Source organism: Peromyscus eremicus, chromosome 23 (genome assembly GCF_949786415.1).
Source record: "Peromyscus eremicus chromosome 23, PerEre_H2_v1, whole genome shotgun sequence".
NCBI lineage: Eukaryota > Metazoa > Chordata > Mammalia > Rodentia > Cricetidae > Peromyscus > Peromyscus eremicus.
In genome coordinates, this window is record NC_081438.1 from 34,364,335 (window position 1) to 34,391,425 (window position 27,091).

General features: G+C 42.6%; 3 protein-coding genes across 7 annotated transcripts in view; 2 read left to right on the forward strand and 1 right to left on the reverse strand.

Annotated features, from left to right (window-relative positions):
• The window catches only part of Eif2ak1 (eukaryotic translation initiation factor 2 alpha kinase 1), a 37,424-nt gene extending 36,451 nt beyond the window's left edge, over nt 1–973 (forward strand). For both annotated transcript variants that reach the window (XM_059249120.1, XM_059249121.1), the window contains exon 15: nt 1–973. In XM_059249120.1, the coding sequence (XP_059105103.1) occupies nt 1–105 (105 nt within the window). In that variant the 3' untranslated portion in view covers nt 106–973.
• Aimp2 (aminoacyl tRNA synthetase complex interacting multifunctional protein 2) lies at nt 960–10,111 on the reverse strand. Of its 2 annotated transcripts, none has more exons than XM_059249126.1 (4): nt 9,955–10,111; nt 5,168–5,374; nt 2,751–2,982; nt 960–1,492 (listed from the first exon to the last, which is right to left on the reverse strand). In XM_059249126.1, the coding sequence occupies exons 1-4, from the start codon at nt 9,967–9,969 to the stop codon at nt 1,104–1,106; spliced, it is 843 nt and encodes a 280-aa protein (XP_059105109.1). In that variant the 5' UTR covers nt 9,970–10,111; the 3' UTR covers nt 960–1,103. The 2 variants fall into 2 exon arrangements, with proteins under 2 accessions (XP_059105109.1, XP_059105108.1); XM_059249125.1 differs by having other exon boundaries at nt 9,835–10,109.
• The window catches only part of Pms2 (PMS1 homolog 2, mismatch repair system component), a 24,105-nt gene continuing 6,868 nt past the window's right edge, over nt 9,855–27,091 (forward strand). Inside the window, exons 1-11 of one of the 3 annotated variants that reach the window (XM_059249117.1) lie at nt 9,855–10,335; nt 12,481–12,615; nt 13,735–13,821; nt 13,977–14,079; nt 14,955–15,138; nt 17,175–17,342; nt 18,069–18,166; nt 19,752–19,851; nt 21,864–21,948; nt 23,626–23,781; nt 25,048–25,915. In XM_059249117.1, the coding sequence (XP_059105100.1) occupies nt 10,245–10,335; nt 12,481–12,615; nt 13,735–13,821; nt 13,977–14,079; nt 14,955–15,138; nt 17,175–17,342; nt 18,069–18,166; nt 19,752–19,851; nt 21,864–21,948; nt 23,626–23,781; nt 25,048–25,915 (2,075 nt within the window). In that variant the 5' untranslated portion in view covers nt 9,855–10,244. Of the gene's footprint in view, nt 10,336–12,475; nt 12,616–13,734; nt 13,822–13,976; nt 14,080–14,954; nt 15,139–17,174; nt 17,343–18,068; nt 18,167–19,751; nt 19,852–21,863; nt 21,949–23,625; nt 23,782–25,047; nt 25,916–27,091 lie in introns of those variants that run through there. The other 2 variants (XM_059249118.1, XM_059249119.1) reach the window with 2 other exon arrangements.

The following is a 27,091-nucleotide window of genomic DNA, read 5'->3' on the forward strand; positions in this document are numbered from 1 at the left end:
GTTAATCTCACATTGCAGATGAAGATAATAGAGCAAGAGAAGGAAATTGAAGAACTAAAGAGGCAACTCAGCCTCCTTTCCCAGGACAAAGGGCTGAAGGGATGAGAGGGAAAATGGGGTCCTACCTGTGTAGCCTCAATTATGCTGCCCACCATGTGAAAGTGGACTTACACTCTTAAAATAGTCGACAGCAATGTAAATTTTCAACCCTTAGCTGGGGACAGATGGTGTTATTCCCAGTTGTACTTAGCAAACCTGTGTAAAGATATAAAAGAACCCCCAGCTTCCTTTTCCTCAAGGAACCTTTTCATGACCCAAGACTACACTAAATTTAGCCTGTTCCTCCTGCCCTCTCCAAGTTTTGATTCTTCAATTTCCTACTTAAATGTTACTGCCCACCCCTGAAACTTAAGGTAAGGTACCATTCCGTTACTTTCTTTAAGCTCTGCCAATTGACCATCCTGTCTTCCAGAAGTTTCTACAGAAATCAGTGCTGCCCTCCCCCCCCAACTACTTGTCCCCAGGCTGTCTGCCAGCTGGGCTACTGATACTGTGACAGCTGCAAGTCTTCCTTGGTCCTTGCATACTGCTACTGAGGCCAGTTACCAGACACTTGATCACTCCTTGGCTCAAAACTTCTATGGGCTCTGCACTGCCTGGAAGGTCAGAGTTGAGCTTCTTAGCACCATCCCCAGCCTTTCTGTTCTCTCTCTCAACATGGCATCACCCTCAGCTTGTTCCTATCAAGCTTTGAACTCCTTGCCCTCAAGCGATCTTAGCAGCTGAGATGTCATATTTTCTGCCTTTATCTTGCAGTGTACCATGATCATTTCCTTTTTAAAGCCCTCAACTCCCTAAACCACCTGAGCATTCTTCAATCTCTGATGTCTTTAAGTGCCTGCTCCCTGGCTGGTAGTCAACTCAGTGCATTGCACTTGATTTTACTGACTTGAATAAAATAAAATCCACAAACTGTATGTTTATTGTTGTGTGACAAATGGCTTAGTGAAAAGATTGTGATTCTAGGACAAGTCCCTTTCCTGACAACACACTTGAAGCCATATCATTCTTATATTGAACCCTGCAAGACAAGCTGCTAGAATTCACTTAAGGAGCTGGAGGGCAGTGCTGAAGGGGACCAGGTTCTCACAGGACTTCAGCCACCGCTGCACATTGGCGGGTGCTGTCCCACTGCCACCCCCTGTCTGCTGGAGCACAGACCACAGCACCACATCTGCCACAGTGAGCTCGTTCCCAACCAACCACGGGCTCTTCCCCAGAGCAGAGTTCATAGAGCGGAAGACGGCTGCTTTCTCTTTACTGCTTCCTTCTTTCAGCTGAAACATGGCAATATCCACCCAGCTGTCAATGAGGGTTAAGTTGACAGCGTTATGCTTCTGGCCAAACAGAGAGAACAAGAATCGTGCAATGTTCCCTTCTCCTTCGATGGGGCACATTGTCTGTACGCTGAACTTCATCTGTGTCTTGGGCACTGGAAAGGGAAAAACACCATGTAGAGTCAAAGCCTTGTGCTATGTGGAAGGGGGAACTCATATTCATAAATTGATGGCAAGACAATTTCAAGAACATAACCAACATCTGTAATATTCAGTAGATTAATATTCAAGAACCTTTAGAATTTAATTAATTTTTGTTGTTTTTGAGACAGGGTCTCAACTATGTATCCTTGGCTGCCCTGGGGCTTGTTATGTAGATCAGGCTGGCCTGGAACTTAGAGATCAGCCTGCTTCTGCCTCTTAAGTGCTGAAATTAAAGGAAGGCATACTCTATCACACCAGGCATTCAAGACTCTTTAAATGCAACCTACTCCCTTAAAAAAGTAACCAAGGACCAGTGAGATGACTCAGTGGGGTAAAGGCACCTGCCCCCAAGTGCCTCCAGCACTTACAGCAGTCCCCTGAGTTCAGTCTCTAGGACTTAGGGCAGAAGGTATAACTTCTGCAGGACAACTTCTACTTGTCCCTGACCTCTACAAGCATGCCCCCCTGTAACCACACACACAAATCTGTTTAAAAAGAATTTAAAAGTAAACAAATACCCCTTTCTGCTATTTTGTTTATGGTAGTCATCAAGCTAGATGGGACTTAAACCATCTATTCCAACCCCTTGCCATGAAATTTGAAGGCTGCTGACCAGGAACCAGATGTTCCATTGCCCAGGGCAAGGATCTCTCCTTTGGATGTGAATGAAGCTGAAGGTAGTTAAGATACCACTGGATGGCCAGGCATAGTGGCACATGTCTCTTTCTTTGGAAGATGAGACAAGAAAACCAAAGCCAGGTTTGAAGCTAGCTTGGACTACTTTCTCAAAACAGGATGTATCACTGGATGGATGGCATTAATGTGCTTCTCCCATGTGAAGCTCAGGTGGGAGAGGCATTGCTCAGAGGATGATGAATAAATGATACCCGGCTGTTCTTGCAGGCCAAACAGATGTTCCTTAATGACTTTTTAGAATGTCATGACCAGTGGGGATAGCCACTCCTCCTGTGCTTTGCCAGGTTGCACAAGAGAACCCCTTCCTCAAGGCTCAGTTCCCTGAGAAACCCCTTCCTCTCCAGAACACTTGAGGGTAATCTGGTGCCAAGACTTACCTCCCTCTCGAATGCCCCCCTAAGCTGGCTAAACTTGGGAGAGGATTTCACCCAACAACAAACAGCTGTAGTCAGTGCTGTAGACTGTCCCACCCCTTTGTAGCCCAAGTAAGTTCAACCCAGGCCCACTATTTACCGTTCTTCCAAATCAAGGTGAAGCCCAGCTGATACTCGTGACGGGACTGTTTTCTAGCTTGCTCCCCAAAGCACTTGAGAAGATTCTCAGGTACATTCTTGACTGATGAATGTGTGTGCACAGTGGACAGGACCCTGTAGCGTTCACAGAGCAGCCTGTGCAGCACAAGCAGGGAAAGGGGCGGAGAGGCTGGGTTTGCATTGATCACGATGTCTTTCAGCGCCCCATAATCCTGAGGAAAAGACCAAAACACTAAAGCAAACAAGTCATCTGGCCAGGTGCTCTGAAGGCAGGTGGATGAGGCCAGCCTGGTCTACAGAAAGAATTCAAGAACAGCAAGGGCTATACATAAAACCCTATCTTGAAACAAAAGTGCCATCTGTGTGCACAGATGTACCAGGTGCTCCCCAAGAACTTTCCAGAGTCTAATTGAGTCAACTCCCACTTAAAGATGCTGCCCCACTTGACAGCTGAGAAAACTTGAGTCCTGAGGAGGCAAGCAGGTTATCCAAAGCCACTGAACTCAGTAGGAAGTGCAGCTGGACATAAGCTTGTAATTCAACACTTTCTAACGAGAAAGAGGATCAGGAATTTGAGATATTTGTCAATAAAGAGGGTCTGGGGCCAGCCTGAGCCACATGAGAACCTATCTCAAAAAAAAAAAAAAAAGTGGGAAGATAGCTCAGTCTATAGTGTTTGCCTTAAAACATAAGGACCTGAGTTCAATCTTCAAAACCCAGGTGCAAAGTGTGCTTTAGTCCCAGAGCTGAGGAGGGGACAAAGGCTAACCCCTGCAGCACTGGCCAGCTGACTCCAGGCTATTTGGTGAGCCCTACCTAGGTCAGTGAGAGATCCTGTTTCAAAAGAAAACATGAGCATCGCCTGAGAAAATACCTCAGCTTGTTCTCTGGCCTTCACATGCACATATACAGAAAGGCGTATGAGAGAGTGGGTGTGGGCTACTTGTTCAGAGGCTTGACTTCATCCTGAGCACCATGAGCACTAAAAAGCCTTCCAGCACATTAAGAAGTCAGCACCCTGGCTGTGCATGTTTCCTGACTCACCTTGGAGACTCTGGCTCTCTGGGGGCTTGCTCAGGTCTCAGTTGCTTCCTTAGTGCATGAAAATCCACAGGACACTAAGCCATCTGGACATGGAAGACGGTTGTTTGGCTTGAACTGTTTGAGGGGCACCCAGGCAGGGGGATCGGGATCTGTCCCTGGTCTATAGGCGGGCTTCTGGAACCCGGTGCCTGTGGTGTGACACCTTGCACAGCCTTGGTGCAGTGGGAAGGGGCTTGGACCTGCCTAGGCTCAGTGAGCTGGGCTCTGCTGACTCCCCATTGGAAGACCTCGATTTGGGGCATGTAGTGATGCGGGGTGGCTTGGGAAAGAGGGCTGGGGGGGGGGGAGGAAGGAGGAGGGAGGAGGGGGAATCTATGGATAGTATGTGGAGTGAGTAGAAAATTTCTTAATAAAGAAAATTTAAAAAAAAGAAAAAGAAAATCCACAGGACAGATGAGGAGGTTGGAGAAACAACAAACTAAGGCAGGGGTACCGAGGTTGCCAAAGCCCTGGATGAGTCACTACAAGACCCTTGTGCTTTTTAGGTCATTACATTGTATTGTCAGAATTCTAGAGATTACTAATACAGGATCTTGAACAACTCTACTGCATCTTCAAGTAGCACCACCACTTATGAACAAATGGGATAGCCTTGCATATGGACTGATCCCCTAGATAAGTTGAGTCCTATAAAATTCAATCGTGAATGCTATCTGATGCATTTATTTTTTGTAGTAGTAACAGCCACTGTTGACCCATCTCTCCAGCCCCCACAACTTACTCTTAATACAGCAAACTTAAGCAAAGTACATTTGAAGTGAAGAAACTGGAACTGGTTTGTAGAGATGTGTTTTGGCAGGGGTGGTGAGATCTTTATCTGTGTAGCCAGGGCATTTCCTCAGATTGAGGGCACCTCTGCTCTGCCGAGTGGCATCTAGAATGAGCTGAGATGCCCTCCCCTTCCAGGAATTAGAGGTTGCTGACACCGACGGGACTATGGGAAGCTGGGACTCCCTTCTCCGCCCTCTCCTGTTCACCCCTCACCGAAGATGAGGCTTTAGAGCTTTCTTCACTCTTCACTCGGTAAATCTGACATGTGATCTTGGTGCAGTCATTCATTTATTTGTTTGTTTGTTTTTTGAGGCAGGGTCTCCCTGTACCCTGGAACTCATGGTCTTCTTAATCCAGCCCCCAAGTGCTGCGATCACAGGAGTGAGCCACCACAGCAGCTGTAGGTGCAGTCATTTAGAGGAAAGATAAAGAAAACAAGCTCTTTGTATCACCTCTGAAAACTAGAAAGCCAGGCCACTGGGACACAGACATCTGGTTTCTCACCTTTCAAAGTGAACCTACCTTTCCAAGCACCAAATTCAAGTCCAGTGCATTTGTGGTTAAAGGCGTGGGCTCATCAGCTTGCAGGATGTTGGTTACGTCCAAGTCCGCATCTGGAGTGTGAATCATCTTTGAAAGGCCATCAACTGCTGCCTTCAACTCATACAAGCGCTTTAAAATGTCATCTTGGCGGGATTCAAGGGCTTGCAAAGATGGCTCAGATGTTTCCTAAAGAAACCAACATCTGAGCGGTCACTACCTCTCACATCATAGAGCTCAGCTTAAATTAGATCACTTATCTTACTTCTACTTTGCCAACCAAACTTCCACCTTCTAAAAACACACCCTCAGACCAGTAAGATGGCTCAGTATATAAAGGTGCTTGCTGGCAATCCTGAAATTTGAGGTCTATCGCACAGACCCACATGATGGAAGGAGAGAACCAACTTCTGCAAGATGTCCTCTGACCACATGGATGCCACAATAGGCACCCTTCTCCCCACCAAAATAAACAAATGGATTTTAAAAAGCAAAAATTCAGACTCCTTCCCTCCAGTCGAAGGGGTCCTGCAAATCGATCCATAATGCTCCGTAACAATAAAGAAACATGTTTGAACGTGACTTTGAAATAGTTCTATTTGGGGGCTGGAGAGCTGTCTCAACAGTTAGGAGTGCTTGCTGCTCTTCCAAAGGGTTGTTTGGTTCGCAGCGCCTACACCAGGAGGCCCATCACTGATTGTTAGTAACTCCAGGTCTAAGCGATCTGACACCCTCTTCTGGTTTCCACAGGCACCTACACACACCGCATTCATTCACTCAGACCAGACTTACACACATACACATAAAAAAGAATAAAAATAAATCTTAAAAAAGGAGTTGACTTCCCATTTCAGGTAATTTAGATAAGAGAAGGGAAGAAAATGAAAACAAAACACTATTCTTCCCCTAGCCCTTCCTTCGTTTTTTTTTTTAAACTTTGAGACAGGGTTTCACTATACAGACTGAACTGGCCTGGAACTCACAATCCTGTTTCAGTTTCCAGTGTGCAGGGATTATAGGTGTGTACCACCATGCCTAAAAGAAACAAAACCCAACTTTTTTAAAATAGAAGAAAGGTCTTTGCTATGTGTTGTCCAGGATGGCCTTGAACTTCTGGGCTCATGTGATCTTCCTACCTAGGCTTCTCATTGTACCCAGAATCCTTTATTCTCAATAACAGGCTAATTAAAAATACTTTGCTTAAGCCATAGTGGTGCACACCTGTAATTTCAACATTTGGAGGTTGTGGCAGGAAGATCAGAAGTTTAAGGACAGCCTTAACTGTTGAGGCAAGCATGGACTATATGAGACAGTCTCAACCACACATCCCCAAAGACTGCTTGAATGAGCACAGAAAAGATGAAGGAGGGATGATAGAAAATAATTGATGCGAATAAAGGGGAGAATTCAGTTTTTTAAGATTTATTTTTATTTTTTTATGTATGGGTGTTGCTTGCATGTATGTCTGTGCACGCTTGTGCACCAGTGCCCACGGAGCCAGAAGAGTGGGATACCCTGGAACTAGAGTTACAGACAGTTCTAAGTTTCTTTCTTTCTTTCTCTCTCTCTCTCTCTCTCTTTCTTTCTATCTATCTATCTATCTATCTATCTATCTATCTATCTATCTATCTATCTAAAAGATTTATTTATTTATTTAATGTACATTGGAGTTTTGCCTGCATGTATGTCTGCATGAGGGTGTCAGAGCCCCTGGAACTGAAGTTACAGACAGTTGTGAACTGCCATATCAGTGCTTGGAATTGAACCCAGCTCCTTTAGAAGAGCAGACAGTGCTCTTAACTGCTGAGCCCCATGTTCTAAGTTTCTTTATGGGTTCAGAGAACCAAACCCAGGCCCTCTGCAAGAGCAACAAGTGCTCTTAAGCTCTGAACCATTTCTCTAGCCCTGGAACTCGGGTTTTGAAGTATCCTTCAGTTTGGAGGCAGCTCCCTGGGGCAAGTGCTCCCTATGACAGGAGATCAAGTTCCCAAATCATTTTAAAGGCAGCACTGGCATTCTCTTATCTGGTCATCTGGAGCATTCACTACTAAGATACACAATTCACAATGAGGAAACACTTCATCCTTTGTATCCATGCATCCTTTCTGCCTAGCTAACACAGTCTGGCATGCGCTAAGAAACCAGTAATATTTGCTGATGTTAAGTCAGTCTCATACTACAGGCTTTATTTTTTTAAATTTGCATGTATTTACTTATTGTGTATGCACACTTGAGTCTGGAGGTCAGAGGACAGCATAAGGGCATTGGTTCTCTCTTTCTACCATGTGGCTTCTAGGGACCAAACTTGGGTGCCCAGGTATGGAGTCAAGAACTTCTGTCCATGGAGCCATCTCACTAGCATGTACACACACACCATGCTCCATGCTCCATGCTTAGCACTCCAATCTCTTTTAATAGCTTGTAGTTGTAATTTTCATGTGTGCAGTCTTACTTATTTTTACAAATAGCAATAGGATGCCCTATCCCACCAGGGCCAAATTAGCAGCTGCTGGATCCAAAATTGAATCAACACATACTAAAGCAAGTCTGAGGCAGGAACTGTGAGTGTAACGGGACTGTGATTTCTGAGTTCTAGTCCAGCTTGATCTAGGTTCTCCTGAGTAACACGGAAATGCTCAAGATCTGCTTTATCTCACTACTACCTCCGATGCTGGCCTGTTGTTTCCTTGCTGAGAATAAATTGTGATCTGGTATCCAGTGGTTTCATTTTCTGTATTTAAAAGCAGTCAATTCTTCGTGTGGCTCTGATTTCTAATTACTTGTCCATCCATGTTGTTACCCTCTGCTACAGGCATTGCTACAGCAGCAGGATGTGTGTCATCTAAATCAGAAGTTCAGAGATGTTCCTGGAACTCTGAGCATGACATAGCTGTTGTCACCCTGCAATCAGAGTGGCTTTGTACCCCCATGGTACCCTTCAAAAGATTAGGTTCACTAGCACGGAAGGGGGAGGGCTTATGAGCAGGAGCACCCTCCCCTGAGGATATGCAAGCAGTTAATATTTGCTGGGTGCTTTCTCTAGTGGTATAGCTGCTTGTACACTGCCCACACACCTGTAGGCAACCCTATTAAACTCACTGACGCACCAAGCTAGACTTTGGGTGGGATTTTTTGGTCTGGTTTTTCCTTCTGCCCTGAGGCAATTTGACATTTGTTCAGCTCTCCCCAGGAAAGTCATACAACACCAAAGTTTAAAGGAAGTAAGGCAGACTTAAAACGAGGCAGGGCTGGAGATGTATATAGCTCATTGGTAGTACTCACTTACCACGTGCCAGGGCCTGGATTCCATTTCAGGCACAAAAACAAAAACAAAACAAAACAAAACAAAACAAAAAAACCCTGAAAAACCCAGATGGCGGAATGATGGTGACCACCCTACTCTGGTTCTTGGTTGTTCCCTGGGAATACACAGTGAAGGTGCACTTGACCATGCCTCTGTGACAGTCTAGCTGAAGGGCCACTGAACCGTGTCTGCTGCTGTTTTCATAGCTCTGCACTTAGACAACTGTTAATATCACTAGGTTTTGAGTTAACCACTTCTCTTCCAGTACAAGATAAAATAAAGGATGACAAGTAACAAGAAAATTGACCCCCACAGCATCTATTTACACATCTGTCCAAAATGCCAGAATTTCTGTCTGCTGGAAATTAGGGCTGTGTGTGATCATTAAGAGTAGAAAATTCGAATAAACAATAATGATAAAATAAACATGGTAAGATAATCATTCTGAATTAGGCAAAGTGGCACACACTTCTAATCTCAGCCCTTGAGAAGTGGAGGCCAGAGAAGGAGCTGAAGGTCATCTTTGGCTACATGAGTTCAAACACAACCCTGTCCAAAGGGCTGTCTGTTTCTGCTCCAATCCTTATGGCCAGGAAACATGAAAAAGGACCTCAACTTACTTAGAAATTGGAGAAATCCAAATTAAAACTACATTAGGTTGCCTACATTATTCTGCTAGTGACAGCATAAACCGGTATAACCACTTTGGAAAACAATTTATCCAAATAAAGTGGAAGACAGACCTGCCCACTAGACCAGGAATTCCTCTACAGCCTATTTATGTTAGCTGGTCTATAAATTCCAGTGCCCATGAGTGGGGGAAGGGTAGATAACTAACTGGGGTGTAGCCAGGCAATATAAAGAAACACGATCACTGTCGTTGCAACAAAAATGACTGAAATTCTTGTACAGCATACCAGACAAGAGAACACATACTATATGCTTCTAGTGCATCAAGATCACATAGCTTAAGGATACATACTCAACAACCTAACTGCGAAAACCAGCACATAACTTCAGTAAAAGTCAGGACCTCTTATGGAAAAGTTGCAAAAGGGAAGGATGGGTCACTAAAACTGTCAAACTGAGTTATAGCGACGCTGGGATCGCTCCGTAAATTCCTCGGAATGATCTTTTTGTTGTTGTTGTTCACTTTTCTGTGCAGCTGGCGGTCGCGACAGGAACCCACGGCAGCACTGATCCAGGTAGGTTTTGTCGGACCCAGACTAAGAAGGGACCAGGGCCCTACGGAGCCGCAGCGCCGGCGCACTAGACTGAACAAGGAATAGGACAGGGCGCGGCGTGGCCAGCGCCTGCGCACTAGGCAGGGGCCGCACGCTCCTACCTGCACGTGGCCCGCGTCGGTCGCGGGGCTGGCTGTCTTGCTGTGCACGTTGGGGAGCCGGTACATGCAGGTTGGAAGCTCTACACGCAGAGGTGCGCTGCCTCCATGATAGGACTTTACCTGGTACATCGGCATGGCGGGAACAAAGAAGGAGGGTAGCGGGCGAGGGACACAAACGCTCAGAGGCCGCCCAAGGCCACCTCAGACAGTAGCCGCCTTCTTCCTGACCCTGCTGCTGGAGTCCCGGAAAAATGAAGTCTGTGAGCCTTTATTGGCCGGGGCGTTCTGACGTCACCAAGTCGACCTTTGAAGTAGCCAATCGGTAGTAAGAAGGCCTGGGCACACCTTCGCCACCCCTCCCGGAAGGGGCGGGGCTATGTGTCAAAAGCAGCCAATGGGTGCCCCAGGAGATGAGTGTCCACAAGAACAGCGGCGCGAACTCTCCCGCAGTTCCTGAGGCTGGAGGAGTCCTAAGTCCATGGAGCAAACCGAGGTTGCGAGGTGAGCCGGGCTTGCAGTCTCCCCTCCGGGTGCATTCTCCGAAGTTCCCGGTATTCGGCCTCCTGGAAAGGACCGGAAGTCGCTGAGGCGCGGGGCAAGTTCGCAGACCCAGAGCCGCGTTCCCCTCACCCTGGGCCTGGTTCCCTGTGAGGAAGCTGAAAGACTCAGGCGATCCCTCGGCGTCCTCGGGCCACAGGCCGTGGACTTGAAACCGAGCATGAAAATAAATATCTGTAAACAGAATTCTGGTTTGGGGGCTTTGTTTTGTTTTTTTGAGTGTTTATAATTGAGGACTTGGAGCGTGAGGCAAAGGCTGACGCTAATTTTGCAGTCAATAGTTTTGTTTTTGATTTTTTTTTAGATTTTGTTAAGTTGCGATACTTCTATGTATTTGATGTCTTGTTCACATGTGGCGTCAAAGTCAGTGAAGCATATCTTCGAAAGCCAGCACAGTTACATTCAGTGACAGATTTGTAGATGCAAATTTGCTATCTGTATTTAAATATTGCCATTTCCCCACACTCAAAGTGCCAGAAATAGACTTGTTGCAGAATGAACCAATTTTAGGTAGTTTGCATTTTATATGAGATCCTCTGCAGTTAGACGTTATAGACAAGTGAAATGTTTTGTTTTGTTTTGTTTTTCAGGTAGGGCTTTGAACTCAGGCTCTTCTACCTCAGATGCCTGAGTGCTGTGATTATACCATCCTAGGGCCAAACAAATGAGATTCTTTGCAAGGTAGAATGAAGAGAAAAAAGGTTTGTTATTTATTTCATCAGGATTTTTTGGAAGTCTAGTATGTGTTAGACCATATGGAAAATACCCAAAGATCTCTCCCCTAAGGAAGCTATGTTCCATTATACTTTAATGGAGCTTTTAATAGCCAGGAAACCATTCTTTACTGTGACTAAACCATAAGAGAATTAATGATGGTAAATTGGAACCTAGTCATGACTAGACTTTCATATGATAGACAATGGGCACCACTAAAAATTTAAGCCTAGAGATTGTTTGACTGGATTTGTGATTACAAAAATAACTGATGGGAACCAAGCCCATTGCCTCACACCTGTAATCATAGCACTGGTGGTGGCGGGGGAACAGTAGAATCGGGAGTTTATAGTTATACTTGACTACACAGGGAATTTGAGGCCATCCTGGGCTAGATTGGACCCTGTGTCCAAAGAAACAGAAAGCAAACCAAAATGAATGGAAGCATGGATAGACTGGAGACAAGCCAACACAGCAGCAAGAAATGTGAACAGCTGAGTGTAGTAGTGCAGGCCTGTGATCCCATCGTCTGGGAGGCCAAGGTGAGGATCTTAAATTCTAGGCCAGTCTGGGCTATGTAGACTATGTAGAGAGCCTTTGTCTCAAACATGAACTTTGAGGACTTTCCTCAGAGCAATGTAGGCAGTTTGAATTTGGATTCATTTTCCAAAAGCAACTTTAACCTTTTACAAATTGTGTCAAAGGAAAAAAATGTTGCTTTAACTTTTCAAGATTGAAGATCTCATTGTCATAAAAGCTTATTGATCTGTAGCTTAAGGGATACAACATGTCTCCTCCAGGTAGATTTAATTAGAATTTCAATATAGGATAGTTTCAAATATCTGTTAAAAGATGTTTAAAGATTGTAGTACATTCATATCTACAAGTATAGTGAATGTGTTCATATAAAGAATGAATAGGGTGGGGCAGTGGTAGTGTACACCTTTAATCCCAGCACTCAGGAGGCAGAGGCAGAGGCAGGCCAGAGTTCTAGGCCAGCCTGGTCTGCACAGTGAATTCTAGGACAACTAGGGTTGTTACCCAGAGAAATTCTATTTCCAAAAGAAAAACAGATGCCGGGCGGTGGTGGTGCACGCCTTTAATCCCAGCACTCGGGAGGCAGAGGCAGGCGGATCTTTGTGAGTTTGAGGCCAGCCTGGTCTAGAGAGCGAGATCCAGGAAAGGCGCAAAGCTACACAGAGAAACCCTGTCTCGAAAAAAACAAAAAAACAAAACAAAACAAAAAAAACAGAAAAGAATGAATGAATGGGTTAGACTAACTAGTAACAGATGAATCATTTACCATAGTGAAAATAAATTATCTGCTTTGTCTAAATATTTGTTTTGTGTTTTGTATGATTTCTTTCAGTACAGAACTTGCTAAGGCCATCAGGCCTATTGATGGGAAGTCAGTCCATCAAATTTGTTCTGGGCAGGTGGTACTCAGTTTAAGCACTGCTGTGAAGGAGCTGATAGAAAATAGTGTGGACGCTGGTGCTACCAGTATTGGTAAGTTTGGAACAGTTTTAAGCAACAAAAAATAATCATTTGTGTTATTTATTTAAGAAACATTCCTGAATTATTAGAAAACAAATACTGCCATACCAATAATTATTATTTTGAAGTTAGCACTTAGTTGTTGTATGAGAGACTTTTCCTGGGGAAATGCAACACACACAGGTCCACTCACCATTGATAGGGAACTCTGACAGACCAGAGTAACAGGTGTACCTCATTCCAGCTTGGTGAATTAATCAGTATTTATTGATGTTACTGACAAATATGGATGAAGAGTGGGTTATTTACAGGATCAGGAATAATTCAAAAGCAGCTACATTACCAAAACACCTACCCCAGCTTGAGCGGTGATCCCAGGAAGCTGCATCCCAGGAACTCTGCCAGCTTTGGAGTTAGCTTTCCCAGACTTGTGACATTTAATGACCTCTGGAGCCTCATGAGCCCCTCCATCCTGTAAGGAATCTTTCAAATCAGAGAAAACTGTTATACAGCAATTCCATGCCAAATATTTAGCTAGGGAATAAGAATTAAATAACACCGTGTATAGACATCGTGCTAAAAATTATATATGAAATGTCTTACTTAGTATGTAGACTATTATGATTTGGGAGTTACTATCTCTGTTATAGAGACAGGGAAACTGAAGTACCAGGAATTTGGTTTTATTGAGGCTATAAAGCCCAATAAATCTAGGAACTCTGATTGCAGAGCCTGTTCTTGTATTTTTGGTCGTGAGCCTAGCCTTACTGAGCCATCCCTCCATCTTGAGCCTATTCTTAATGACTATATTAAAAGCATTCCTTTTGAAATAATAATAATAAACCGACTATTTAATCTGGGTTTACAGATAATCCAGAAGGACTTTCAAAAATAAAACATGCAGGGCTAGGGTTGTACCTCCGCTGTGGAGTGCTTGCCTAGCATCTGTAGCATCCTCGGCTTGATCTTCGGTGCCACATACACACATGTACACACCCTGCAGAGTGACAGCAGAATCTTTAAGTAAAAGTGTAGACATGACTGCTGAGTTTGCATTGTCAACATAAAAGCTTTTAGCATGAATTAATCATGAGAAATAAATATTTTTATTTATTTTATTGAATTTTTTAGATATAAGGCTTAAAGACTATGGGGTGGACCTCATTGAAGTTTCAGACAATGGATGTGGGGTAGAAGAAGAAAACTTTGAAGGTCTAGGTAAGATAAATGTTCCAAATACTAAAGTAATGGTTTCCATGTGTCTCAGAAGTTTGAGTAACACTGTTTTGCACCACATATCGTGATAGATATTGTCTCTGTCCTTTGGTCTCTCACTTAAGACATTTTTGGTCTTTCTTTCCACTCTCTTTCAGCTCTGAAACATCACACTTCTAAGATACAAGAGTTTGCCGACCTGACTCAGGTTGAAACTTTTGGCTTTCGAGGGGAAGCTCTGAGCTCACTGTGTGCACTGAGGTGATGCTTATTATACTCATCAATTCGATGCTTTCTGTAAAAACTTCTGAACATTTATAAACATGATTAGAATCATTGTTTTCCCATTACTATTGGATATCTTGACACTAACTTCTGAATTTCTCTTATCTGACTGCCAATCTGATTAATAATATTTCTGGAATGTGAGAAATAAAGGAATGAAATGAAGCAAATAGTATTGTGAAAAAGTCACTGCCTGTCTTAAAACAGTTATGTACTAACCTTAAAGTACAGAGCCTGGGGGTGTAGCTTAGCAGCCGAGTGCTTGCCTGCAATACATGATGTCTGGGGTCAACCAATAGCACTGCAAAAATAAATAACATAATGCATAGATGATAAATTATGAGTACCATCAATTTTAGTTTTTCAGTTTTTAGGAAAAGATTTAATGAAAGCCCTATTAATTACAGTGATGTTGTTATGCCTTTTGGATTCTTTGTAAAAGTTTTGTTAGTAACTAAATTGAGAAATAAAGCTTTGAGAACAGAATTTGAGTTCGTTTTGCAACTCAACTTAAAAAATGAAATCTTTCACAAGAACAAAGCATTTATAAAACTGTCTCACCATCCTTTGGGGCCCAACTTTAGATGTTATTGTGACTCCTTACCTAAAACCTAAATTGTCTCTGAAGAATATCACCTTTTCAAGAAAGTTCTGAGAGAAAGGAAAGCAGGCAAAGGTTTTCTGTGTCTAACCCTGTGAGTTCCTTAGGTTTCTCCACACAGACCCTTGCAATGCTAGGGACTGAACTATGAGTCTGAAGCAAGTGCTAGGCAAGTGTTCTACTTCTGAGCCACATCCCAGCCACCCTTGTGCATCTCTAACTGGACATGCCATCTGGCATTCTCTTATAGTGATGTCACTATATCTACCTGCCACGTGTCTGCAAGCATTGGGACTCGACTGGTGTTAGACCACAATGGGAAAATCACCCAGAAAACTCCCTACCCCCGACCCAAAGGAACAACAGTCAGCGTGCAGCACTTGTTTTATACACTACCTGTGCGTCACAAAGAATTTCAAAGGAATATTAAAAAGGTATTGGTAAATTCACAATCCCAGCCTTCAGAAGTTTTGCTAATGTAGTATATGAGAAAGAAATTTATCAAAGATATTTATCAGTTAATTTTCTTCCTTTAATTTAAAAATGTAAAAAAAAATTGTTTTTGAGACTGGTTTCATTGTGTCTGTTCTGGCCTTTACTTGTCAACTCCTACCTCAATCTCCTAAACAGGAGAATTACAGGTGTGTGCCGCCATGCCCAGCTGTGGTTTACTGAAACAGGATCATGCCATATGCACTATTGCACAACTGACTTTTCACGTATTGTAATTACCTTTTTTGGTAACTTTGTACTATCTTTTCATCATTCTTCCATGATATAGATATACTTAATTAGCTCCTTGCTAATGGTTGCTTCAATTGTTTCTAAGGGTTTGTTTGTTTGCTTAATTTATTTTTTATTTTATGTGTATGAATATGAATGTTTGGCCTACATATATGTCTGTACACCACATGTATGCCTGATGCCCTCTGCGGGACTGAAGTTACAAAAGATTGTGAGTCACCATGTGGGCCTCAACAAATGCTCTTAACCTCTGAGCCAACTCTTCAGCCCTGTTTCTACGTTTTTAAAGTTACTTATTTCAACAAACAGTATTTTTTTTGTTTTTATTTTTAATGAACCTCTTTTTGTTTGGTTTGGTTTTTGTTTTTTGTTTTTTTTTCATGTTTGCAACAGGATCTCATACTATAGCACAGGCCGACCTGAAACTCACTACATAGCCCAGACTGGCCTCAAACTCAAGATGATTCTCCTGACTCAGCTTCCTAAATGCTAGGAGTACAGATGTGGGCCACTGTCTTAGTTAGGCTTTCTATTGGTGTGATAAAAAAACTATGATCAAAAGCAACTTGGAGAGGAGTAGGCTTATTTCAGCTTATATATCCTGATTAAGTCTGTTATGAAGGGAAGCCAGCTCAGAAACTAAAGCAAAGACCATAGAGGAATACTGCTTACTGGCTTGTTCCCCATAGCTCAATCAGCCTGCTTTCTTAAACCATCCAGAGCCACGTGCCCAGAAGTGGCACCACCCCCAGGGAGATGGGCCCTCACACATCAGTCATTGATCAAGAAACTGCCCCCACAGACCAGTCTGTTGGGTGTATTTTCTCAGTTGGGGGTACCTCTTCTCAAAATGCCTCTAGACTGTGTCAAGTTGATAGTGACCTTACAGAACAAGCCAACTTGTTATCATGTAACCATGTATCAAGTAACCATGATAGCTAACATGCTCAACTAGTGAGCATTTTTTAAATTTGTCTTTGTATGTTTATGTTAATCTTATTTTTATTTTTATTTATTTTTTATTTTTATTTTTTTCCAAAGCTGAGGACCGAACCCTGGGCCTTGTGCTTGCTAGGCAAGCACTCTACCACTGAGCTAAATCCCCAACCCCGTTTATGCTAATCTTTTTACAAGGATAAAATTTCTTATAAAACAATAAGAGCCATGATGGAGGCACACACCTGTATTCCCAGGAACGAAGAGATGTGGGCAGAAAAACATCAAATTGTAGGCCATCTTGAATTACATAGGGAGATCATGTCTTGAAAACAAGAAGAATAAATTTCTAAATGAAGCATTCTAAGTTCAGAGGACATGCACTTGTTTTAGTTTTTGGGAGAGGGTTCCACTTTGTTGTCCAGGCTGGCCTGGACCTCATGATCTTCCTACTTAACCCTCATGAATTTCTAAGATTATAGGCATGCACCCACTACACCTGGCTTAGAAATGTGCTTTCTGTGTATGCATATGGAGACCAAAGGTCAACATCTTGAGTCCTCTGTCACGGTCCACCTTATGTTTGGAGTCAAAGTCTTTCTAGCCCTGGAGCCAAAGCCGAGTCTCATTTTACAGCATATGTGGGGTGATTCTGCATAGGTCCTGGTGTCAGTGATTCTTCCCCTTGTTTTGTTTTCAAGGCTGTGTAGAACCTTGAGTTGGATGTTGGAAGTGCAGCATGCAATCCCTGTAAGATCAAAGTAATCTTTTATTTGTGTTTCTCAAACAGGAGTATGCCAAAATGGTCCAGGTCTTACAGGCATACTGTGTCATTTCAACAGGCATCCGTGTAAGTTGCACTAATCAGCTTGGACAAGGAAAACGACAGCCTGTGGTGTGCACAAGCGGAAGCTCCAGCATGAAGGAAAATATCGGCTCTGTGTTTGGCCAGAAGCAGGTAGGGGCTGGCCAGCTACTGAAAATGTTTTGTTTTTTAGATTTATTGTTTTAATTATGTGTATGTGTTTGTGTAGTGGGTGGGCATGCACACTGCTGGTGCTGCAGAGGTCAGGGGTATAAAATCCCCTGGAGCTGGAGTTACAGGTGATTGTGAGCCACCTGACGTGAGTGCTGGGAACTGAACTCAGGTCTGGGAAGAGTACTAAGTATGTGCTCTTAGCCTCCGAGCCTCATCTCTTCAGCCTCTTGAGATTGTGATTGCTCTAGTGATTGTAGCAGGTTTTGGTGTTCTTCACAGAGACTAAAACCCAAAAAGAGATATTTAAGTATGCTACAGCTAAAGTTAATGTCTGGGAGCTGAAAAGTTTTAAAATTTTATTCTTAGAGAATGAAATACTGTGTCCTTTAATATTTCTTGTCTCTCTGAAAAACATAATGTCATAAAGTAAGAGCTCAGGTGATTAATTTTTCTAGTAAACAAATTGAAGTCATTATAGCACTACAAAGTAGTTGTCAATATTCCTTGAATTTTTTTATTTTTTATTTGTCTGTCTATCTATCTATCTATCTATCTATCTATCTATCTATCTAATCTATCTAATCTATCTATCTATCTATGCTCTTCATGAGGCATAGCTTGACCTGGAAAGAAAACATACTGTGTTTTCCCTGAAGTTTGGTGCCTTCTGTCTTAGGAAGACCCATTACTCTTGGTTTCTTTCAGTTGCAAAGCCTCATTCCTTTTGTTCAGCTGCCCCCTAGTGACTCTGTTTGTGAAGAGTATGGCCTGAGCAGTTCTAAGACTCCACATAATCTTTTCCAGTAAGTACATTGATTGCTGCCAGGAAAACTACAACCACTTTTCCTGAGGGTGTGGTTTATGTTTGTTTGTTTAAATAGTGATTTTAAGGTGTAAAGTGATTGTACTGCTAAGAAAGAATGCATCAAAAAGACAGTGTCTTAACTTGGTTCAAACAGTAGCTGGGTGACTGGTACATTTAAAAGGGTTTTCTGTTAGTCTACTTTTAGTTAGAATAATTTTTAATTATTTTATGTATAATGTTTGACCTTTGGGATCTCTTAAAGTTGTCCAGCTCTATTGTGTTTAGTGTATGAAATATGGACACTTCCATAAGGAGGATTGCCCCATGAAGATCTCTGTTGTTTTTTGGCTTATCATCAAATTGCAAAGATGGTGTTCTAGTTTGCTTCCTATTTCTGTGATAAACAGCTGACCAAAAGCAGCCTGGGGAGGAAAGGGCTTGTTTCACCTTACAGCTTACAGCTATCAAGGGAAGCCGAGGCAGGAACTCAAGTGGAGACCACAGAGGAACGCTGCTTCCTGGCTCACTTCCCGAGGCTCGGTCAGTTTGCTTTTACAGCACAGGCCCACCTCCCTGGAGTGGCACTTACCGTAGTGGGCCGAGCCCTCCCACATCAATCATTAATCAATCATTAATCAAAAAATGCCCCACAGACATGCCCACGAGCCAACCTGATGGAAGCAGTTTCTCCATTGAGATTCCCTCTTCCCAAGCGATTCTAGTTTGTGTCAAGTTGACAGAAACTAGCTGGCACAGGTGGACATCTCTATGTGAAGGTTTTTACAATCCTGGGATGGGGCTCTTAAAGAGCAAGAAACTCACCAAGGCCTTATGTGCCTACATAAAAGTTCATGTTGGGGAGCCCAAATATTTTATTATTTTTTTAATTTTGTGCTTTTAGAGAATGAATTCTCTAACTGTGTTTGTTTGTGTATGTGAAGAATTATACAAAGGAGGCTGACTAAACAGGTTTTGTGTATGTGCATGTGTTTGTTGTGTGTGTTCATGCACGTGAAGGCCAAAGATCCAGTTTCTAGTGTCATTGTTCAGGCACCATCCACCCTAGGATCTCACTTGGTAGCCTGGAATTCCTCAAGTGGGCTAAGCTGACTGGCCAGTGAGCCCCAGATGTATGCCTGTCTCTACCTCCCTGCACTGGGATTTCAAGTGTGGATGGACCACAGTGCTTGGATTTTTTTTTTTTTTTTTTTTTTTTTATGTGGATTCTGGGATCTAATGAGGTCTAAGTGCTTACAACAAGCACTTTACCAACAGAGCTGTCCTCCTTGCCCTGAGAACGACTTTTACAAGGAAAGGGAATGTGTGGCTGATTATTCTTGTGGGGTTTATCCTGATGAGCGGGTCACCAGCTTTTCTATTCTGACTTGATTTTAAGAATGTGCCCTGTGATAAGCTGGGTACCATGGCACACACTTGGAATCCTAGCACCCAGGGCTGAGGCAAGAGGATTGTGAGATCATGAACTGCATGGTGAGACTGCCTCAAAAGGGACGAAGAAAGTTTCCTGTGCTGTTGCAGCCTTTTTCATGCCAGACCCGTCATTCCTGTATTCCTCTTGACAGCATTTCAGGCTTCATTTCACACTGTACGCATGGTACTGGAAGGAGCTCCACAGACAGACAGTTTTTCTTCATCAATCAGCGTCCTTGTGACCCAGCAAAGGTATTCTCATTGTTTGCTTGCTTGTTTTGAGACTGGTGTAGCCCTGTTTGGCCTCAAACTTCACTGTGTAGCCAGGACTGGCCTTCAACATCTGGTTCTCCTCCACCTCTACCTTCTGAGTGCTGGGACCACAGGTTTGGACCACTGTGACTGGTTTATGTGGTACTAGTACTTGAACCCAGGGCTTCCTGCATGCAAGGCAAACATTCTACTGACTTAGCTGTCCCCCCAGCTCCTCATGACTGTCTGATACAGACAATTAAATGGAACTTGGAGCTGCCTCAGAAACATGCCTTTAAAATGATCTTACTTGGGGACTGGAGAGATGACTCAGTGGTTAAGAGCAGCCAGTGTTAGATTCCCTGCACCCACATAGTGACTCAAAACTGTCTGTAACTCCAATCTCTTGACGATCTGATACCCTCTTCTGACCGCTTCAGACATTAGGCACATACAAGACACATAGACATAATGCAAGCAAAACATCCATACACATGAAAATGGATAATAAATTTTTAAAATTACCTTATCTTACAAATTTAGGAAAGTCTACAGTTGTTTCAATTTTATGTGTGTATAAAATTACTTATTATTAATATAGTTACTATCATAAAAACTGTCTGTTACATAGAGAAACACTGTATGGAAAAAACCAAAGAGGGAAAAAAAACCTATTACGACTGGAAGAAAGTTGACATTCCAAAAACTTTTTATTGCAGACTGACCACATGCATTTGTGTGTTTTCTCTTCCCTTTGTCAATTTTACAGAAAAATATGGACCCCGATTTAGCTGTGCCTTAGACTGAACCGATTATCCAGTGTCCCTATGAGGCTTTAATGACTTGGCTCTGACTTGGCATCCTCAGTAATAATGACCTCGGTGATATTTTGTTTCCTAGTGACACTTTAAAATTTGATTACATTCTGAGTATGACCCAATTTCTACATTTTAAAATTAGCATGATTTGTCTCTAATGTCATTTAATAATTGCATTGTAATATCCTATAACTATGTACCTAAGTACACTTGAACATGCTTTACACACATTGAACTGCACCTGCATTCTGTCTGTCCATCCATCTTACCTACCTACCTATCTCAGTCTTCCTGCCTCAACCTCTAAAATACTAGGATTCTAAGTGTCTACCACCATACCTGGCAGAAATTTCTTGAAGAACATCTTTGGGTTGGAAAGATTGAGTTTTCAGAGTCTATTTAATCTAGTCACTTTACCTACAGAGGGACAGCTGGTATAGCAAGCCCCTGAAACAAACAAATAAATCCCTTTGAAGACTGTGAGGAAACTTTTCCAATAGTGTATATAGTTGTTATTTTGATTGTAGGATACCTTCACAAGTGTGCATATGTATATATGTCTATATTTACACTGTGTTAAGACATCAAATTGTAGAGGTTTTTGTTGTTTTATCAATGCTGAATATTGAACCCAGGGTCTCCCACATTCTAGACAGGTGTTGTATCACTGAGCTATTTCCCCAGCTCTCTTTTTCCTTTTTTTGTTTTTCTGGTGAGACTAGACAAGGTCTCACTAAATTATCCTGGTTGACATTGAACTCACTCTGTAACCCAAGCTGGCCTTGAACTTTCCATCTTCCCAGCTCAGCCTCTTGAGTACCTGGGATTTGGGGTCTGTATGTTAAGGCCTAGCTAAATGTTATAGTGATGAATATTCAGTTTACTGCATACCGTTCATATGTTAATAGAGTGCTTGCAAAGCCTTGGTTCAGTCTCTAGCACTGCGTTTATCTAGGAGTGGTGGTGTATGGCTACAATCCCAGCACTCAAGGTGGAGGCAGGAGGATCAGAGTCCAAAGTCATCCTTAGGTAGGCTGCATGAAACCCTACGTGGAAAAAATGCTTTAATGCCATGTAAGTTTAACAAAGCTTACTAGAAATAGATGGCTTTGGTGATAGGTTAGAGTAGCTTGTTGTTAGAACAGCGTAGGACAGAACATTTATTTCTCTCTCTCATCTCTGTTCCTTGGACAGGTCTCTAAACTTGTAAATGAGGTTTATCACGTGTATAATCGACATCAGTATCCATATGTTGTTCTTAACATTTCCGTTGATTCAGGTAAGTTCCATTGAGGTTTCAATAAAAACTTTGGACTGTTTCTTTATAAAATGAAATTATAAAGCTCTGATATGACTGAATAGAAAATAACTGATAATCATGTAATTTTACTTTTTATAATGACCATCCTGCATCCTATTTAAAACACTGTTCATTGTATTATTAGGAAATGTAACTTTAAACTTGAACAAAGGGAGAAAATATAAGTATACTTACAGGTTCTCCTTGATTTTGAAAAATTAATTTCATATGTAATTTTTGTTGCCAATTCTGACTTATTTAGATCCACATTTTCTAGATACTTTTATATGTGTGTATGCCTTTTTTGAAATAGACATGCCCATGCACATGTGTGCAAACATGCACTCCACACACATTAATATCTGTGGAAGAAAATAATTTTTATCTTTATTTATAGATATGAACATTGTATTTTCCAAGTCATTAAAAAGTACTTAAAAAAAATTTGGGGGGCTGGAGAAATGGGTCAGTGGGTAAGAATTCCTGCTGCTCTTGCAGAGCACTGGAGATTGGTTCCAGCACTGACGTCAGGCAACTCATAACTGCCTATAACTCCAGCTCCAGGAAATCCAGCACCCTCCTCCACCCCGTGGGCATCTATGTACACATGCATGTGCACACACATGGTGCAGGTACCTACAGAGGTCAGAGGTGTGAGGTCTTGACAGAGCTGTGGTTACAGGTGGTTTTGAGCCCCCGGATGTGGGTTCTGGGAATCAAAGTCTGGTCTTCTGGAAGAGCAGTGTGTGCTCCTAACCTCTAAGCCCTCTCTTCAGCTTAAGGTAGTCACTCTTGTTTCTGCTGCTGCACTTCGTACTCCAGGTTAGCTGTCCCATAATCCTCAGCTACATAGCAGGTTCAAGATCGGCCTGGGCTGCACGAGACACTGTCTAAACATGATGATGATGATGCTATAATAATAAAAATTTTAAAATTAGAGATAAGATTATTATTTTCCTCCTTTATTTAAAAAGGTACCTTTAATCCGGGCGGTAGTGGCGCACGCCTTTAATCCCAGCACTCGGGAGGCAGAGCCAGGCGGATCTCTGTGAGTTCGAGGCCAGCCTGGGCTACCAAGTGAGTCCCAGGAAAGGTGCAAAGCTACACAGAGAAACCCTGTCTCGAAAAACCAAAAAAAAAAAAAAAAGGTAACTTTATAGACTGAGGAGATGGCATAATAGGTAGTGCTTAGTGGGCGAGAGTGAGGACCATAGTTCAGATCCCCACCTAGCACCCATAAAAAGCTGAGTACAGCTGCGCATGCCTGTAATCTCAGTGCCCAGAGGTATCAGTAAGAGGATATCTAGGGCTTATTTCCCAACTAGTGTAGCCAAATTGGTGAGCTCCGGGTTCAGTGAGGTTTCTTATCTTGGAAAATAAGGTGGAAAAGCAATTGTTGTCAACCTCTAGCCTCCATAAACATACATGTATGTCCAACTACACATTTGTGCACATACACATACACATGTATATACCCAAAAAAGAAATTTTATAGTTTTTTTTTTTTGAAATTTTATAGTTTATGAATACTAGTTTGGACACCATTATTTTAATCTTGACTGATTTTAATTAATAGTACAAATGAATGAAATAGTAAATGGTTAAAATCGTATTGCTAAAGGTGAGCTTAAGCATATGTATTATTCTTTGCCTTAGAATGCGTTGATATTAATGTGACTCCAGATAAAAGGCAAATTTTACTACAGGAGGAGAAGCTTTTGCTGGCAATTTTAAAGACCTCCTTGATAGGCATGTTCGACAGCGATGCAAACAAGCTTAATGTCAACCAGCAGCCACTGCTGGACATTGAAGGTAAGAAACACAGTGATATAGCCTTCTAAAAGTTGTAGTCATTGTGATACTGACTTTTTTCTCATGGTGACTTTTGACATGAAGTAGAATCTTTCTGTTAAGAGAAAATGTCACAGTAGAAAGTATATTAGAGGCTGTAAATGGTGCTGCACAACTTTAATCTCAGCACTCAGAGGGAGAGACAGGCAGATCTCTGTGGGTTCAAGGCCAGCCTGGTCTACATAGCAAATTCCATGCCAACCAGGGAGACATAGTGAGACCCTGTCTTTGAAAAAAAAAGTCTCAAGGTGAAGGTGAGGATTGTCACTTGAGGTTGTCCTGATCTCCACACTCATAGCATGTGCGCACACACACACACACACACACTATCATATAAACCTTCTTTAAAAGTTTATGAAGGCCAGGTGTAGTGACACATGCCTGTAATCCAAGCATTTGTGAAACTGAGGTAGGAAGATCTCCCACAGTTGAGGGCAAGCCTGATCTATATAGTGAGTTCTATCCTAGCTATGGCTCCATAACAAGAGTGGGAGAGATACAGAAACAGGCTGAGACTGGGAGACATGGAGTCATTCAGTCTGTGCTGTCTTGTAATTACTTTATATAGGGTCCGTCAAAGCCATATGTAGTCATTCACTCATTCATTCATTCTCATGGCTATATAGTATTTCACTCAAGTCAAATATCAGCAATTATGTGTGTGGGTATTCAAGTTGCTTCCAGTGTGAGGCTACAGGAAAGAGCTGTCATGAGCACCCTCAGACATCTTCTAGGAAGCATAAGTATTTGCTGGGTATTTTGGGGTTTGTTTTTTTTTTAAGATTTAAAAAAAAAAAAGTATCTTTGTGCATGTGTGTATCTGTCATATTAGTGCAGATACTCAGAGAGTCCAGAAGTCTTCAGAGCTGGAGTTAAAGAGGTTATGAGCTGCCCTCACAGGTGCTGGGAACTGAATTGAAATCCTCTAGAAAAGCAGCAAGCACTGTTGCCTGCTGAGCCATCTCTCCAGCCCTGGCTTTGTTTCTGTGAGACAGGGTCTCTCTGTGTCCCACACAGCCTAGGCTGCGGTTCTCTGTCTTCTTAGTGTAGCTGTCTCAGTGCGGGGGTCATAGGCTACTCATGCTCGGTGTGATAGGCATTTCTGATGGAGGAGCAGAGCTGGGTCACAGATGTGCACATATTTAGGTTTCTTTATTTCCGCTTTAAGATGGGTTCTGGTCAGTGTTGCCATATTTTATATGCTCTTCTCTGTTCCTTTCTGCTTAGGTAACTTCATAAAGATGCACACAGAAGAAACAGAAAAGCCTGTGTCAGGAAAGCAAGATAATTCTCCTTCATTGAAGATCACAGCAGATGAGAAAAGGGTAGCATCCATTTCCAGGCTGAGAGAAGCCTTTTCTCTTCATCCTACCACAGAGACCAAGTCTTGGGGCCCAGTGACCCCTGAACTGAGACAGAATTATCCACTTCAGAAAAAAGGTGTACCATCTTCTTGTCCTTCGAATCTCATCTCTTATAGAGGTCTGTGTGGCTCCCAGGACAAAGTGGTGAGTCCCAAGGAGAGCCGTGGTGACTGTATGGACACAGTGAAAATAGAAAAAGACTCAGGGCTCAGCAGCACCTCAGCCAGCTCTGAGGAAGGGCTCAGCACCCCAGAAGTGGCCAGTAGCTTTAGCAGTGACTTTACAGTGAGCTGTCCAGAAGACAGATCTTCACAGGAATCCATGGACTGTGGTGAGCAGTTACATGAAATGGACTGCCATCTTTCAAGTACAGGACACCATTTGAAGCAAGAAGATAGCAAATATAAATGTACAGCTTTGCCTCCACCAACTCCTCACTCTTCCTCAAACGCTAAGCGTGTCAAGACGGAAGAAAGGCCTTCAGATACTGACATTCCTCCAAGGTTGCTTGATACTCAGAACACCTCAGCAGCTCAGGTTGATGTAGCTGTGAAAATTAATAAGAAAATAGTGCTCCTGGACTTTTCTATGAGTTCTTTAGCTAAACGGGTGAAGCAGTTACAGCACCAGAAGCAGCAGAATGAAAGTGAGCAGAGTTACAGGAAATTTAGGGCCAAGATTTGCCCTGGAGAAAATCAAGCAGCAGAAGATGAACTCAGAAAAGAGATTAGGTACTGTTTGTTCTTAATGGTATTTTGGTCAGGCTTGTGATTGGTTATTTTGACTGAGCCAGAGGCTGATTTTGTAGAGATTTAGAGTTGGCTCTTCTGGATGTCCTGGATGTCTTCGTTCATTGCACTGTGTAGATGTTATCTTCTTTTCTGGCATTGGACTCAAGTATGGCCCTCCCTCAGCATCAGGATCTGTCTATGGCTTGAGGACAGTCCAACACACGGGCTTCTCCACCATCACAACCCCCCAATAGACTAACCAGTGTTTCTTTCTCTCCCTCCCTCCCTCCCTCCCTCCTTGTTGCTCCCCTTTCTCCAATTCTGATACTGAATTTAGGGTTGATTTTGGCCCCACAGATTGTTCATTTGCTTTCTAATCCCTTTGGCAAAGGTATTTCTATTCATTAACTTCTCCTTGCCTTTCACATATTCAGTGTTAGGTTTCCTGGTTTTGTTTGTTTTGTTTTTGTTTTTTGAGACAGGGTCTCATATAATCCAGGCTGGCCCAAAACTCACTGTGTAGCTAAAGATGACCTTGAACTACTGATAGTGTTTCTTGCCTTTGCCTCCCAACTGCTGGGATTACAAGTATGTGCAGCAAGTTTTCTGTCTTGTTTTGGTTTTGATTTTTTTCTTTCTTTGTTTTTCTTTCTGTTTTTTGTAGAAGTGTGTGTGTGTGTGTGTGTGTGTGTGTGTGTGTGTGTGTGTGTGTGGTTTCTTGAAACAGGATTTTCTCATGTAGCCCAGGATGACTTTGAGTTTAGTCTTGTATTAATCTCCTTAGTGCTGGGATTACAGATGTGTACCACCATGCCTGACTCCAGATTCTGTCCATTGTAGAAAGAGACCTGCCAAAGGTTCTGTTAACCCAGGTGATTAAACTAGTACAGACTTTTCCTCCAGATGATCATCGTGGGAATCAGGGCATCTGGCTAGTCACCTCTTGATCAAGTGTTGGTTCCACATCACTGTCCTTACTGTGCTTTGCCCTGGAAGCTGGACCATATGAGCATTTCTCCTGGGTTTTATTACTGCCTTGTGTGCATTATGAGTTTAGAAATATCTTTCAGGGGAGAATTTATTAGATGAACTATAGTGCATATGTACTGAATTCCAGTATCATTAAGAATGAAGCCAGGCGGTGGTGGCGCACGCCTTTAATCCCAGCACTCGGGA

Excerpts from the sequence above, each read along its gene's own strand:
- Aimp2 (XM_059249125.1), bottom strand. The coding sequence starts at position 9,969 with ATGCCGATGTACCAGGTAAAGTCCTATCATGGAGGCAGCGCACCTCTG. Across the intron at positions 5,375-9,834 it reads CCGACGCGGGCCACGTGCAG|GAAACATCTGAGCCATCTTT; the intron begins GTAGGAGCGTGC and ends TGGTTTCTTTAG. Across the intron at positions 2,983-5,167 it reads TGAATTTGGTGCTTGGAAAG|GATTATGGGGCGCTGAAAGA; the intron begins GTAGGTTCACTT and ends TCTTTTCCTCAG.